General features: G+C 39.5%; 1 protein-coding gene across 1 annotated transcript in view; it reads left to right on the top strand.

Annotated features, from left to right (window-relative positions):
- Window positions 1-15,233, top strand: part of LOC117516975 (polypeptide N-acetylgalactosaminyltransferase 10-like) — a 396,627-nt gene that overhangs the window by 254,578 nt on the left and 126,816 nt on the right. The window contains 1 exon segment of the mRNA XM_034177870.1: window positions 5,853-6,036. Coding sequence (XP_034033761.1) covers window positions 5,853-6,036 — 184 coding nt within the window.

Consider the following 15,233-nt stretch of genomic DNA (forward strand, 5'->3'; position numbering starts at 1 on the left):
AGCTGTCCACTGTTTCTCTGTGATCAAAGCCATACACATGCGCACACACACGCATGAACGTACAGACAGAGTCTTTTCTACATTCTGCTCCAAGCAGATGCTTCTAATTTTAGACATGCAAAAACAGATGGTGGCGGAAGACATCAAATGCAATACACTTTTCACTCATGGTACCAACATACTAAACTAAAGTGACTAAACCAACTGAACTACAAAAAACACAATTACTAACACTAACAACACTGTTACCATAATATGAACCACAACAACATTTAAACCTCAAAACCCAAACTCCCATGGTGCATGGGAGTTCAGAAACGGGCACCACACCCGTCGTTTACTGGTTAGCTAAAATTGCAGATTTCTCCAAAAATACTAGTCCCATCAACTTTCCAATTTTGCAGCATTCATCCTTCACCCAAAATACACTCAACAAAAATATAAACGCAACACTTTTGGTTTTGCTCCCATTTTGTATGAGATGAACTCAAAGATCTAAAACGTTTTCCACATACACAATATCACCATTTCCCTCAAATATTGTTCACAAACCAGTCTAAATCTGTGATAGTGAGCACTTCTCCTTTGCTGAGATAATCCATCCCACCTCACAGGTGTGCCATACCAAGAAGCTGATTAGACACCATGATTAGTGCACAGGTGTGCCTTAGACTGCCCACAATAAAAAGCCACTCTGAAAGGTGCAGTTTTGTTTTATTGGGGGGGATACCAGTCAGTATCTGGTGTGACCACCATTTGCCTCATGCAGTGCAACACATCTCCTTCGCATAGAGTTGATCAGGTTGTCAATTGTGGCCTGTGGAATGTTGGTCCACTCCTCTTCAATGGCTGTGCGAAGTTGCTGGATATTGGCAGGAACTGGTACACGCTGTTGTATACGCCAGTCCAGAGCATCCCAAACATGCTCAATGGGTGACATGTCCGGTGAGTATGCTGGCCATGCAAGAACTGGGACATTTTCAGCTTCCAAGAATTGTGTACAGATCCTTGCAACATGGGGCCATGCATTATCCTGCTGCAACATGATGTTCTTGGATGTATGGCACAACAATGGGCCTCAGGATCTCATCACGGTATCTCTGTGCATTCAAAATGCCATCAATAAAATGCACCTGTGTTCTTTGTCCATAACAGACGCCTGCCCATACCATAACCCCACCGCCACCATGGGCCACTCGATCCACAACATTGACATCAGAAAACCGCTCACCCACACGACGCCACACAGGCTGTCTGCCATCTGCCCTGAACAGTGTGAACCGGGATTCATCTGTGAAGAGAACACCTCTCCAACGTGCCAAACGCCAGCGAATGTGAGCATTTGCCCACTCAAGTCGGTTACGACGACGAACTGCAGTCAGGTCGAGACCCCGATGAGGACGACGAGCATGCAGATGAGCTTCCCTGAGATGGTTTCTGACAGTTTGTGCAGAAATTCTTTGGTTATGCAAACCGATTGTTTCAGCAGCTGTCCGAGTGGCTGGTCTCAGACGATCTTGGAGGTGAACATGCTGGATGTGGAGGTCCTGGGCTGGTGTGGTTACACGTGGTCTGCAGTTGTGAGGCTGGTTGGATGTACTGCCAAATTCTCTGAAACGCCTTTGGAGATGGCTTATGGTAGAGAAATGAACATTCAATACACGAGCAACAGCTCTGGTTGACATTCCTGCTGTCAGCATGCCAATTGCACGCTCCCTCAAATCTTGCGACATCTGTGGCATTGTGCTGTGTGATAAAACTGCACCTTTCAGAGTGACCTTTTATTGTGGACAGTCTAAGGCACACCTGTGCACTAATCATGGTGTCTAATCAGCATCTTGATATGGCACACCTGTGAGGTGGGATGGATTATCTCAGCAAAGGAGAAGTGCTCACTATCACAGATTTAGACTGGTTTGTGAACAATATTTGAGGGAAATGGTGATATTGTGTATGTGGAAAAAGTTTTAGATCTTTGAGTTCATCTCATACAAAATGGGAGCAAAACCAAAACTGTTGCATTTATATTTTTGTTGAGTGTACATAAGCATACCAAATGGCAAATGTCAGCTCTCCCTGGTAAAAATATAGATTAGTAACATTCCATGTGAGAGGCAAACTGGGTTAGTAATTTGCACTGTTGCCTCACAGCAAAAAACTGTGGGATCTTTTCCGCCTGGTCCTTTCTGTGTGGGGTTTGCACATTCTTGTGTTCACGTGGGTTCTCTCCAGGTGTCCTGACTTCCTCCCATTTCCACCAACATGCAGGTTAGATGAACTGGTAAATTTAAATTGATCATAGTTGTGAATATGTTCGTCTGCTTATATGTGGCTATGGACTGGCGTTCTGTCCAGGGTGTATCCCACCTCTCACCCTTTGATTGCTGGGATGCACTCTAGCTGCCCATGACCCTTGATTGGAGTAAGGTGATATAGAAAATGAACATTCCATGTAAGTCTGTTGGCGACGTTTTCTGAATCTTTCAGATGAGATAAACATGTCCATTGATGTGGTCTTTATTTTACTGCATAGAGAAGGCATTTGATTACGTTTTTTTTTTTTTTTTGCCACAGTTGTAATTAAAGCCCTGTTTCCACCAAGTGCTCCAGGTTGGTACGACATTTTGTACCAGGTTTTTGGATGGGGTACCAAAATAACCGACCCATACTGTACCACTTTTTCAACACCCTTCGGTTGACTTTAATGACTGTTTTATTAAAAGTTATATATAAACTGACTTATGTGTGTGGTTGTGACTGTGTATGTATCTACAGAGAAGGCAGCACTCTCAGCGTCATGACTTTCTGTGCATAAGGCACCACTTCACTTGACATAAAAAAAAACTGCAGCACACTCCTCTAAGTGATGATCCATTAGCTCAGTTAACCACACAAGCCATATTGTTCCATATTTGTCAAGAAATCCTTAAAGAAGAGCCATTCTGTCATGCTAAGATTAGTTGTATTAAAATTGTAGTTTTAAAAGCATGTAGATGATTAAATTCATCATGAATCGCAGCTTTCAGGCATACAACATGGTCACATCATCTGCCACAGTCTGAAAATAAACTTAAAAATTAGAAATTCATAATAATAAAATAAAATTGCTTCTTCTTTGTGTTTATAGGCAGATCGCAAAACCAGCATTTGAGGTACATACTGCCACCTACTGTCTTGGAGTGTGTGGAATCATGACATTAATTATTCTAATTCAATAGAATACAGGATATGGAGCAATATAATGAAAAATAAAATAATGAAAAATGCACTATAAATATCTTAACACTATTAGGAAACAGAACAAGAGCACTCTAAGCACTGTAGTTCATTTATAGCCTAAAATCACAGTGTTGATGCATTGACTCCAAAGATGCATTTCTTTTTTTTTTCATGAAAATGCCTACAACATGGTAACTACTCTTCACCCAGGCAAAGATGGGTACGTCTTCTAGTTGTTCATAACATTAATCATTCATACAGTTGCAACCACAGTTTCTGTATTATTAATAATAACTGTGGTGAACCAGTGTGACACAGTTTCACTGTTTGGTTTCTTTCAGGAATTGTGACTTTTTTTTCTATCCTATGAACATAATTTTGCATTAAAAAAAAAATTTCTACATTTGTTCTGCACTTCTATTATACCCACACTGAGGTTTCCCATTGTGGGATCAATAAAGGTCAACTGCTATGACTTTTTTATGCCCAAAGAAATGTTAAATGGGTCCAGAGTTTAGACCTTTGGAAGTGACATTAAATGATTCACACTTTGCTGGATTTTGACACCGTGAAATGTGCATAGCTGACCTTGACATTCTTTTCATCCATCCATCTAATCATTCATGGTAGTCACAGTCACTGCAAAGGTCAATGGTATCTTTCACACATTGGAGAACTGAAGAGCCACTCCATATCTCATAGAGGAATACTGTATATAGACTCCTCTTTTTATGGAACATAATACTGTACAAAATATTGTAAGTTCTTCCCTTTGGCTGTGGCTCGCCACAACAAAACCGATATGGATCTGCACATTGATTTAGTGCAGGTTTTATACTGAATGTCCTTCCTGATGCTCTACATTCCATAGGCATAGGCGGTCTGGAACCAGGAATCTTCAGTTTTGGAAAGAGGTGAATGAACTATTTGGCCACCATTGTGCTGCATTGCTGTACAATATGCAAAATTAATAATTGACTGACCAAGCTTTGGGAACAATGTAATGAAAAACTATTAGGTACTTCTGTAATGTTAGGTAGTGGACATCTTGCCACTGCAATGAAATAGAAGATTTTCATACTCAGGTCCATAAGTAAGTGAACAGTGTCTTTTTTTTCTTTCTTTTTTTTGTAATTTTCCCTCTGTACACCACCACAAATGAAACAGTCAAGATGTGACTGTAATGGTGACTTATAGCTTCAATACAAAGGGTTTAACAAAAATATCACATTAAGCATTTGAAATTGCAGCCATTTGTAACATCAGTGCCTCCGTTTTCTGAGCCCACAAGTAAACAGAGACTCTAAATCTATTAACTAAATGTCATAATATATAAACATTTTTTTTCATACAAATCATCACTTTTACAGTCAATTTCCTTTTGACAGGTCTGGATTAATGCATGGACAATTCCATGTTGCTGAATGTGTTTTGGACTTCATTTACTTTAAGCAAATGGAAATACAAGCAGTGTAGTGATCAATGTTAAATTTTGTGTGGGCAGTTTCCCAAACTGATTGCACAAGGAGATGGGTGAAGGAAGTCAGCCTGACAGCACTGAATGAGTTGGCTTCTGTGGGTGTAACTACAGAAACTGTGACTTGCTAAATGTTTGTATACATAACAATATGTATCATTTGGATGTCAAAAATACTCTTGATATAGGCTATATTTTCCTCCAGTATGAAAAGCCATCTCAATGAGAAAAAGAGATGTAACAATTTGCATAGATTTTTTTTTACAGTTATTTCAACTTAACTAAAGTTATTTCAACATAACTAGAGACGCCTTGAGGCATTAACACAGTTGAAAGTTGAAATAACCAAGTTGAAATAACTTCAAAAATCTTTGCAAATTGTTACATTAGTTTTTTCATTGAGACAGCAGTTGCTTTTTTAGAGTGCACATTGTTTACTGAAAGTGGAATTTCTGTTTGTTTGTTTTTATGAATCTCCTATTGATAAAATATTTTCTTGTATATCATCAAAACATACAGAACACACAATGTCAGCAGGCAACAAACAATAAGTTCCGATGAAATCCATTTGGCGGTCCTTGATAATTTTGTCTCGTATTAGAATTTCCCCCATTCTTTACTGATACAGTAGGACTATAAAAATACTGCAAATATTTGGTGAATGAATAGTTATGCATTAAGACAATGTATTTTTCATCTGTGGTTTATTAAAAGTTGGAAAAGCATCTGCACAACATGAAACATGTGGAACTTTGAAATGGTTTAGGAGAAAACATAAATTGAGTATGACCATATAGCACGAGAATGGAGGAATGGTGAACATCTTCTTTCGCTATGGACACAGATAATGGTTCAACACTGTGGAAACACCACCACAGTAGCTGGCACCAAGGCCAGCTACATGAGGGATTCTCAAAATTAAGTGTAAAATTACTAGGAATACATCAGAGTGAATTTGTCCATAATAATTTCATCATGTTTATAATATATAAATAATGAATGAAATGTAAGATTCAGGATAATATGTTGACAATTTTATTACAAATATTTTTTTCAGTTGAAGGAGGGGTCACTGCAATCATTTTCAACAAATGACTGTGTTTTGAGAATATATGCATCAAATACTCAAGTATCCATCTTCCACTGTCTGTCTCAGATCGAATCACTCAGAACAGGAAGACCATTGTGTGTCCGATGATCGATGTGATCGACCACGACAACTTTGGCTATGACACACAGGCAGGTGATGCCATGCGAGGGGCGTTTGACTGGGAAATGTACTACAAACGGATCCCCATTCCTCCAGAGATGCAGAGGGATGACCCCAGTGAACCATTTGAGTGAGTGTTAACATACACATTTTTCAAGCAGATGAAATTATGTTCTCTAATCAGTTTATCAATTTAAGCAACGTTCAAACTCAGCGTTCAAACTGAGCTTTGTTGAAAGCTTTTCAGTTCAGCAGTTGCTGTTTTTTTTCAGATATCTACTGTTTTTATTGTCTATTTTTATCATATTTCTGTGAAATGCCACATTCTGTTTCAGGTGTTGTATTTAAAAGTGACATTTGAGTGACTTTTTATCGTGACGGCAGCCTTTTTATTTTGGAAGGATGACAAGGATTGCTCCTCAGCCGAGCTTTACAGACTCAAAGTTGAATTTAATTCTGGGTTCTTTTTTTTATTTTATAATTGCCGTCCCTTCAACTTATTAACTTCATCGGGACGTTCATGTATTCTGCTTTACTTTGACAGCACTGCTGTTTCTCAAAATTCCTGATTAACTTTACCAAAAGATATTACTCAAAAGACAAGGAGCTGTATCTTGTGAGTGGGCTGGGACATGTTATATTTAAATAACTGTCTTTGTCTTAAGTGGATCAGTGCTTAGGGAATTTAACTGTTTATGATTAAGTTAGTGGTTCAATTCTATGCATGACCACTCAGTGTTGGTGTTTTGTGTCCTTGACAAGACACATTGGACACTATTATCTTGATCTGTGGGTTAAAGCATTTGGAACATGTGCATTTGGGCCATGTCCAACTCCATTTTGCTATCCAGGGTTTTCATGTATCCCATAATCCCTTGCGTGCCAGAGAGTCGCTGCAGTCAAAACAACATAGAGAATCCACGTGATGACAATTGTAAATGAATATTATACTACAAAAATGAAATATTTTATGCTTTTCGTCACATAATAAGAGAATGCATGCATGATACCCTGGAAAATTGCTAAAACAATTACAATGAATAATCCATGTCTGCTACGTTTAATCTGCGTGGAATTTAATAAACGCAAACTGAATTTCAGACATATTATACAGTGAGGAAAATAAGTATTTGAACACCCTGCAGTTTTGCAAGTTCTCCCACTTAGAAATCATGGAGGGGTCTGAAATTTTCATCTTAGGTGCATGTCCACTGTGAGAGACATAATCTAAAAAAAATCGAGAAATCACAATGTATGATTTTTTTAATAATTTATTTCTATGTTACTGCTGCAAATAAGTATTTGAACACCGACCAACCAGCAAGAATTCTGGCTCACACAGACCTGTTAATTTTTCTTTAAGAAGCCCTCTTATTCTGCACTCTTTACCTGTATTAATGCACCTGTTTGAACTTATTACCTGTATAAAAGACACCTGTTCACACACTCAATCAATCACACTCCAACCTGTCCACAATAGCCAAGACCAAAGAGCTGTCTACGGACACCAGGGACAAAACTGTAGACCTGCACAAGGCTGGGATGGACTACAGGACAGCAGGCAAGCTGCTTGGAAGAAGACAACAACTGTTCTGATTATTTATTAGAAAGTGGAAGAAACAACAGGTTGACTGTCAATCTCCCTTGGTCTGGGATTCCATGCAAGATCTCACTTTGTGGGGTAAGGATGATTCTGAGAAATCTCAGAACTACACAGGGGGACCTGGTCAATGACCTGAAGAGAGCTGGGACCACAGTCACAAAGATTACATTAGTAACACATGATGCTGTCATGGTTTAAAATCCTGCAGTGCAGCAAGGCCCCCCTGCTCAAGCCATCACATGTCCAGGCCCATTTGAAGTTCACCAGTGACCATCTGGATGATCCAGAGGAGGCATGGGAGAAGGTCATGTGGTCAGATGAGACCAGAATAGAGCTTTTTGGAATCATCTCCCCTTACCATGTTTAGAGGATGAGAACAACCCCAAGAAAACCATCCCATACTCTGGGGGTGCTCTTCTGCAAAGGGGACAGGATGACTGCACCGTATTGAAGGGAGGATGGATGGGGTCATGTATTGTGAGATTTTGGCAAATAACCTCCTTCCCTCAGTAAGAGCATTGAAGATGGGTCATGGCTGGGTCTTCCAGCATGACAATGACCCCTAACACACAGCCAGGGCAACTAAGGAGGAGCTCCATAAGAAGCATTTCAAGGTCCTGGAGTGGCCTGGCCAGTCTCCAGACCTGAACTCAATAGAAAATCTTTGGAGGGAGCTGAAACTCCAAACCTGAAAGATCTAGAGTATATCTGTATGGAGGAGTGGACCAAAATCCCTGCTGCAGTGTGTGCAAACCTGGTGAAAAACTACAGGAAATGTTTGACCTCTGTAATTGCAAACAAATGCTACTGTACCAAACACTGATTTTCACAGGTGTTCAAATACTTATTTGCAGCAGTAACATACAAATAAATTATTTAAAAAAAATCATATATTGTGATTTCCCGATTTTTTTTCTTTTTTTTTTAGATTATGTATCTCACAGTGGACATGCACCTAAGATGAAAATTTCAGACCCCTCCATGATTTCTAAATGGGAGAACTTGCAAAACTGCAGGGTGTTCAAATACTTATTTTCCTAACTGTATATATTAGTCTGGAACAAAGAGGACAAACAGTGTTGTAAGGAACAATAATCAAGACGTTAAAGAGCAAACTTCACTTTCCCCCAGAACGACAAAATCAGGAAGCGATTGTAGCTCACAGCAGCTCCCATCGAAAATAACTGAGAGACAGCCTGTGATTCTCGCATGTTTACATAAAACAAACACAATAACAATGTCTATAAACCCAGAGAATATATTCATGAGAGTTTTAGGCACATTATAAAAATAGTTTTATGTTGCGATGTTCATGCTGTTGTCCGTGTGCAGCTGTTAAAGTGCAGCGTGATCAGAGCATCTCAATGCAGTTCTCAATGTTACTGAGATCTCGCAGCGCAGCGAACTCTCCGAGGTTTTGCGGGATTTGAAACCTGAAAAGAGTGGATAGACATAATCAGTAGTTGGCACAGCTAACCGTAAAGTTAGCTTTGATAACCATTAATCCGATAACTAAAAAGTTGTCTTTTATGATGATAAACCGATAAAGTACTGAAAAATGTATCTTTATTACAGATAACCGATAACTTTTAGTATTGATTCAGACGTGACCACATCAGATTACACTGTCGGCTTCTGATAAACCAGTTTTACTTTAAGCGCCTCAGGGGCTGCTGGGTATATTCAAGGATCACAAACACAAAAAGAACGCACAAAAAAATGAATGAATAAAAACAAACAAACACTGTCATCATCTTTCTAAAGCAGTAAAACACAATAATAGAAGTCACAGTTTATCTCAGTATTAGATTCACCATCATTTACGAACTAAAAGCTGCCGTTTTCTTCACACGCTTTGAACCCTGCGGCTTAAATAACCGAAATATGTCCATTAATGCATTAATTAATGCACTGAGTAAAGGACACCTGGTAAATATAAATTCTTACCTGTTAGTTTCAGTGGGGTTCATTGAATTCTGATGAAATGATCCACATAAAGCATCCTGATTATCCAACACCGGTGTCTAAGAAAAGTCCCTCTGTAACACAGCTGCGTGGTGAGATCTCCTCTCTCCCACCGAACGTTGGTGATTAAATTATGCTGTCGGCCATAAAGAAATAAAACAAAATATTGTTAAAATTAATCTGTTTTGTTTCTGTGTCGAGTGGTTGGTAACACTCACTGTAACGTCCAAAGTGAACCTGAACTACACCCACAATGCTCCCTGCGTCGACCGGCCAATCACGTTTTGCATGATTGATGACCTCATCAGCAAATGACAGCCACAGACACACAACAGATGGACTAAAATGTTTGATTTTAGGGTTTACAAACATTTTTGAACGTTAAACTTTGCACACTTTACCAGCAAAAAAAAAAAAAATGTTAGGGGACTGAAAGTTATCGGAACTAAATTTATCGGAAGATATTGGTCCACTAATAATTTTAAAAGTTATCTGAAAAGCTAATCCACTAGCAAAAACATTAGCTTCGATAATTATCGGTTATCGGATTAGCTGAACTGTGCCCACCACTGGACATAATCTGAATTTAAAGTCCAGGGCAGGGTGCAAAGGAGTTGTATTTACTTGTTTAATTAGTCACTGGTGTATTTTAGGTATAACATAAAATTAACCAATCACTGTCACCTGTCATTCCCTTTATGATAATGATGCATCAACATCTGCTGCATTGTTACTGCCTTGCTGAGTGAAGAAGTGAGTTTTCTGATGAGGAAAGGGTTCTGCATGCAAAGCTTCAAATCACATATGCTGGAGAAGCAATCATCCACTACAGCTCCTTGGAGCTGCAATACCTTCTCCTCATTAACCTCCCCTGACCACTCAAACACCTACAGCTGCAGAGAGATACCCCCTATCCCTGCTGCCTGTGGACTCTGTGGCCTGCCCCATCTTTTCTATAGAACACTTGCTTTCTGCTGCTTCACAATAGCACTGCACAAACACTACACCTGACCATGCTTCATTTTCAGATTAACACCCCAGTGGGCACACAAATGAGTGCAAGTGCATTTGCTGTTGAAGGAAGATGGGTGCTGGCTCTGTGATGAGTAAAACTTGTGCCAAATCAACATCCAGAAAAAAAGGGAGAAGCTGAAAGCACTTAGCACTGATGCTGTTTTGGAAAAAGAGAAAAATGTTTCTTTGATAATTAACTCTCATCTACTCTGGAAGGCAAGATCCCAGAACATCTTCACATCAGGCAATCATGCCCTTAAATGCTCCCTCCCCCAACACAGCAAACAAACAAACAACAAAAAAGATCATCTGCACCATCACAGTCCACCCACATGTAAATACCCCAGTCTCACGCCATGTCATGATTCAGCAGCATGGATTATACATTAATCTACTGGTTTGTGATACTGTGACGAAAAAAGCCTCATTTTCGTCACGGCAGCGCAAATGCATTCTAATTCATTCCGTGATGGCTGCACGAAATTAAAAGTGAAGCAGGGGGGTCGGGGTGGTTATAGTTAGGGTGGGGGAAAGGAGTAGGATTAGGTTATGGTTAACCTTATGATTGACCTTCGTGGCCTCAAAAAAATAAATAAAATAAAATAAAATAAATAAATACTAATTAATACAACAAACAAAAAAATTTCTCCAACCGCGCAGCCCTTTGTGTCTCCCCAAGAGCACAAAGCAAACCATATAAGGCCAGCTAACCTCACTATTACTGATCCTACTCCTGTAGGGTCAGTAATAGTGAGTTAAAAAAAAAAAAAAATCTGTCACGAAATTTTGACTCATTTCGTGATGGGAGGATGAACAAAAAATTCGAGACTGGGCTGGTAAATACATAGTGACCATAGATCGGCAAGTAACCTGCAATGGACTGGTGTTCCATCCAGGGGGAGTCATGAATGGAATAGAATAGAATAGTCTTGTCTTTATTGTCATTGTATGGGGGGTACAACGGAATTGGGAGTGCACCCGCAGAGCTACTGTACACCACAAAAAAAGAAAAACAAGGCATCTTATACACCATAAAAATAGTTTAAATACACTGAAAAAAGAGAATGTTTTAATTTGTAAAAACCTGAATGAATTAAGTTGTTTGAACTTAAGTTTGAAAGTTAAATCAACTCTAACTTACAAACTTAAGTTCAAACAACTTAATTCATTCAGGTTTTTACAAATTGTAACACTTTTTAAAGTTGGTTCAAACATTCTCTTTTTTCAGTGTATGAAATATGTCCTGCATATATACTGTGTGTTTATACGAGGTCTGTTAGAAAAGTTTCCGACCTTTTTTTTTTCCCAAAACTATATGGATTTGAATCATGTGTGCTTGTATCAGCCAAGCTTGAACCTTCGTGCGCATGCGTAAGTTTTTTCACGCCTGTCGGTTGCATCATTTGCCTGTGGGCAGGCTTTGAGTGAGCACCGGTCCACCCCCCCCTTCGGATTTTCATTGTCAGGGAAATAGCTGAGTGACTGCCACTTTACTCCATGAAAGTTTTTTCAGAAACTGTGTGAGACAGCCAGGTGGAAACCATTCGGAAAATTTAGATGGCTTTCGGTGAAGATTCTATCGGCGTCACACAGATTAAGGAGGATTACAACCGGATTAAAGACGGCCCACAGTGGCGGAGAGCACGCCGCGCTTCGAGCGACCATCGACAGGCTGAAACGTCCACATCATTTCCAAAGTGAAGGCTGTGTTGATCTGGGACATCGTGTGACTACCAGAGAAATTGCAGAAAATGTGGACATCAGCACTTTTGCGGCACATTCCACTGTTACAGGAGATTTTGTAATGAAAGATGTGCGGAGGAATTCGCGCGTCGGGACGGAGCCGCTCATGGCAAAAAACACAAACAAAAAAACACCTCAGTGTTGGAAGTCTCACAGGCCATGCTGTGGCATGCCCAGCTGTTACACAATTTCTTGGATACTCACTCGACTGAAAAGCAAACCGAAAGCCATCTGAATCTTCTGAATGGTTTCCAACACAGACATGCTTTTTGTTTTGTGCCAAAGCGGCAGTCGCTCAGCCATTTCCCTGACAATGAAAATCCGACAAGGGGGCTGGACCAGTGCTCACTCAAAGCCTGCCCACAGGCGAATGACGCAACCGACAGGCGTGAAAAAACTCACGCATGCGCACAAAGGTTCAAGCTTGGCTGATGCAAGCACACATGATTCAAATCCATATAACTTTTTGAAAAAAATAAAAAGGTCGGATACTTTTCTAACAGACCTCGTGTGTGTGTATATATATATATATATATATATATATATATATATATATATATATATATATATATATATATATATATATATATATATATATATATATATATATATATATATATGCGCCGTGACATATACTGTATACTGTATATGTCACGGCCCTGGCCCATATAGGAGTTTTAGGGGAGGATTTTCACTGCTTTTTGCAAAGGTGCTCCTGCTTAGGCCACTGATTGAGGTGATTATAAAAGCTGTGCCCAGGTGGGAAGCTTGGAGCTGAAGAGATTCAAGCGCTCCAGTCGACACTCACGCTCCACCACTGCCATTGCCATGAGCATGTGGACCGTTACAGCGGCCCTGCAGCCGACGCCAGACTTCTTTTATGTTTTTAATCCTTTTTTCTAATAAATATTGTTAAAACATTTGGTCTGGTGTGTGGTCTCTCCTCTTTTGTTGCGACCTCTAGAGCCGGTTTGTAACAAAATAGGAGCTTGCCTGTTGTTTAAATAAGCATTCATTCACGTGTGGCAGATGTGAGAAGGCTTATTAAGGTAAGAATCCATTTTGGTGACCTTGGTAGAATGCATGTCCTTTGTCATTGTAATCGGTTTATGTTAAGCGCACTGATCATTGTTGTGTGATGTTGCATTTCCTGAATGAGGTTTTTCCCATGCTTGATTGACGTGTGGCTGGGTAGTCCCTCTGATGTTGTTGGCCTTATATGGTTTGCTTTGCGCTCTTGGGGAGACACAAAGGGCTGTGCGGTTGGAGAAATTGTTTTGTTTGTTGTATTAATTAGTATCTATTTATTTATTTATTTTGATGCCACGAAGGTAAATGTATGGTTTGCAATGCGCACTTTTGTGAAAAGGTGAAGAGTTTCCATATAGGCCTTAGGCAGCTTTCTCATAAGGAGATTGACTGCTGGGAGCTTTTAGGGATGGAGGCAAGTGTGGGTTGAAGCATCCCACACTTGAAAAAGAGAGCTTTAAATCAGAAGTGCCTGACTCCGTGGTATAACTCACAAACTCGCAGCTTAAAGCAGATAACCCGTAAGTTGGAGAGGAAATGGCATCTCACTAATTTAGAAGATCTTCACGTAGCCTGGAAAAAGAGTCTGTTGCTCTATAAAAAAAAAGCCCTCCGTAAAGCTAGGACATCTTACTACTCATCACTAATTGAAGAAAATAAGAACAACCCCAGGTTTCTTTTCAGCACTGTAGCCAGGCTGACAAAGAGTCAGAGCTCTATTGAGCCGAGTATTCCTTTAACTTTAACTAGTAATGACTTCATGACTTTCTTTGCTAATAAAATTTTAACTATTAGAGAAAAAATTACTCATAACCATCCCAAAGACGTATCGTTATCTTTGGCTGCTTTCAGTGATGCCGGTATTTGGTTAGACTCTTTCTCTCAGATTGTTCTGTCTGAGTTATTTTCATTAGTTACTTCATCCAAACCATCAACATGTCTATTAGACCCCATTCCTACCAGGCTGCTCAAGGAAGCCCTACCATTATTTAATGCTTCGATCTTAAATATGATCAATCTATCTTTATTAGTTGGCTATGTACCACAGGCTTTTAAGGTGGCAGTAATTAAACCATTACTTAAAAAGCCATCACTTGACCCAGCTATCTTAGCTAATTATAGGCCAGTCTCCAACCTTCCTTTTCTCTCAAAAATTCTTGAAAGGGTAGTTGTAAAACAGATAACTGATCATCTGCAGAGGAATGGTCTATTTGAAGAGTTTCAGTCAGGTTTTAGAATTCATCATAGTATAGAAACAGCATTAGTGAAGGTTACAAATGATCTTCTTATGGCCTCAGACAGTGGACTCATCTCTGTGCTTGTTCTGTTAGACCTCAGTGCTGCTTTTGATACTGTTGACCATAAAATTTTATTACAGAGATTAGAGCATGCCATAGGTATTAAAGGCACTGCGATGCGGTGGTTTGAATCATATTTATCTAATAGATTACAATTTGTTCTTGTAAATGGGGAATCTTCTTCACAGACTAAGGTTAATTATGGAGTTCCACAAGGTTCTGTGCTAGGACCAATTTTATTCACTTTATACATGCTTCCCTTAGGCAGTATTATTAGACGGCATTGCTTAAATTTTCATTGTTACGCAGATGATACCCAGCTTTATCTATCCATGAAGCCAGAGGACACACACCAATTAGCTAAACTGCAGGATTGTCTTACAGACATAAAGACATGGATGACCTCTAATTTCCTGCTTTTAAACTCAGATAAAACTGAAGTTATTGTACTTGGCCCCACAAATCTTAGAAACATGGTGTCTAACGAGAGCCTTACTCTGGATGGCATTACCCTGACCTCTAGTAATACTGTGAGAAATCTTGGAGTCATTTTTGATCAGGATATGTCATTCAAAGCGCATATTAAACAAATATGTAGGACTGCTTTTTTGCATTTACGCAATATCTCTAAAATTAGAAAGGTCTTGTCTCAGAGTGATGCTGAAAAACTAATTC

The sequence above is a fragment of the Thalassophryne amazonica genome, chromosome 9 (assembly GCF_902500255.1).
Source record: "Thalassophryne amazonica chromosome 9, fThaAma1.1, whole genome shotgun sequence".
Lineage (NCBI taxonomy): Eukaryota > Metazoa > Chordata > Actinopteri > Batrachoidiformes > Batrachoididae > Thalassophryne > Thalassophryne amazonica.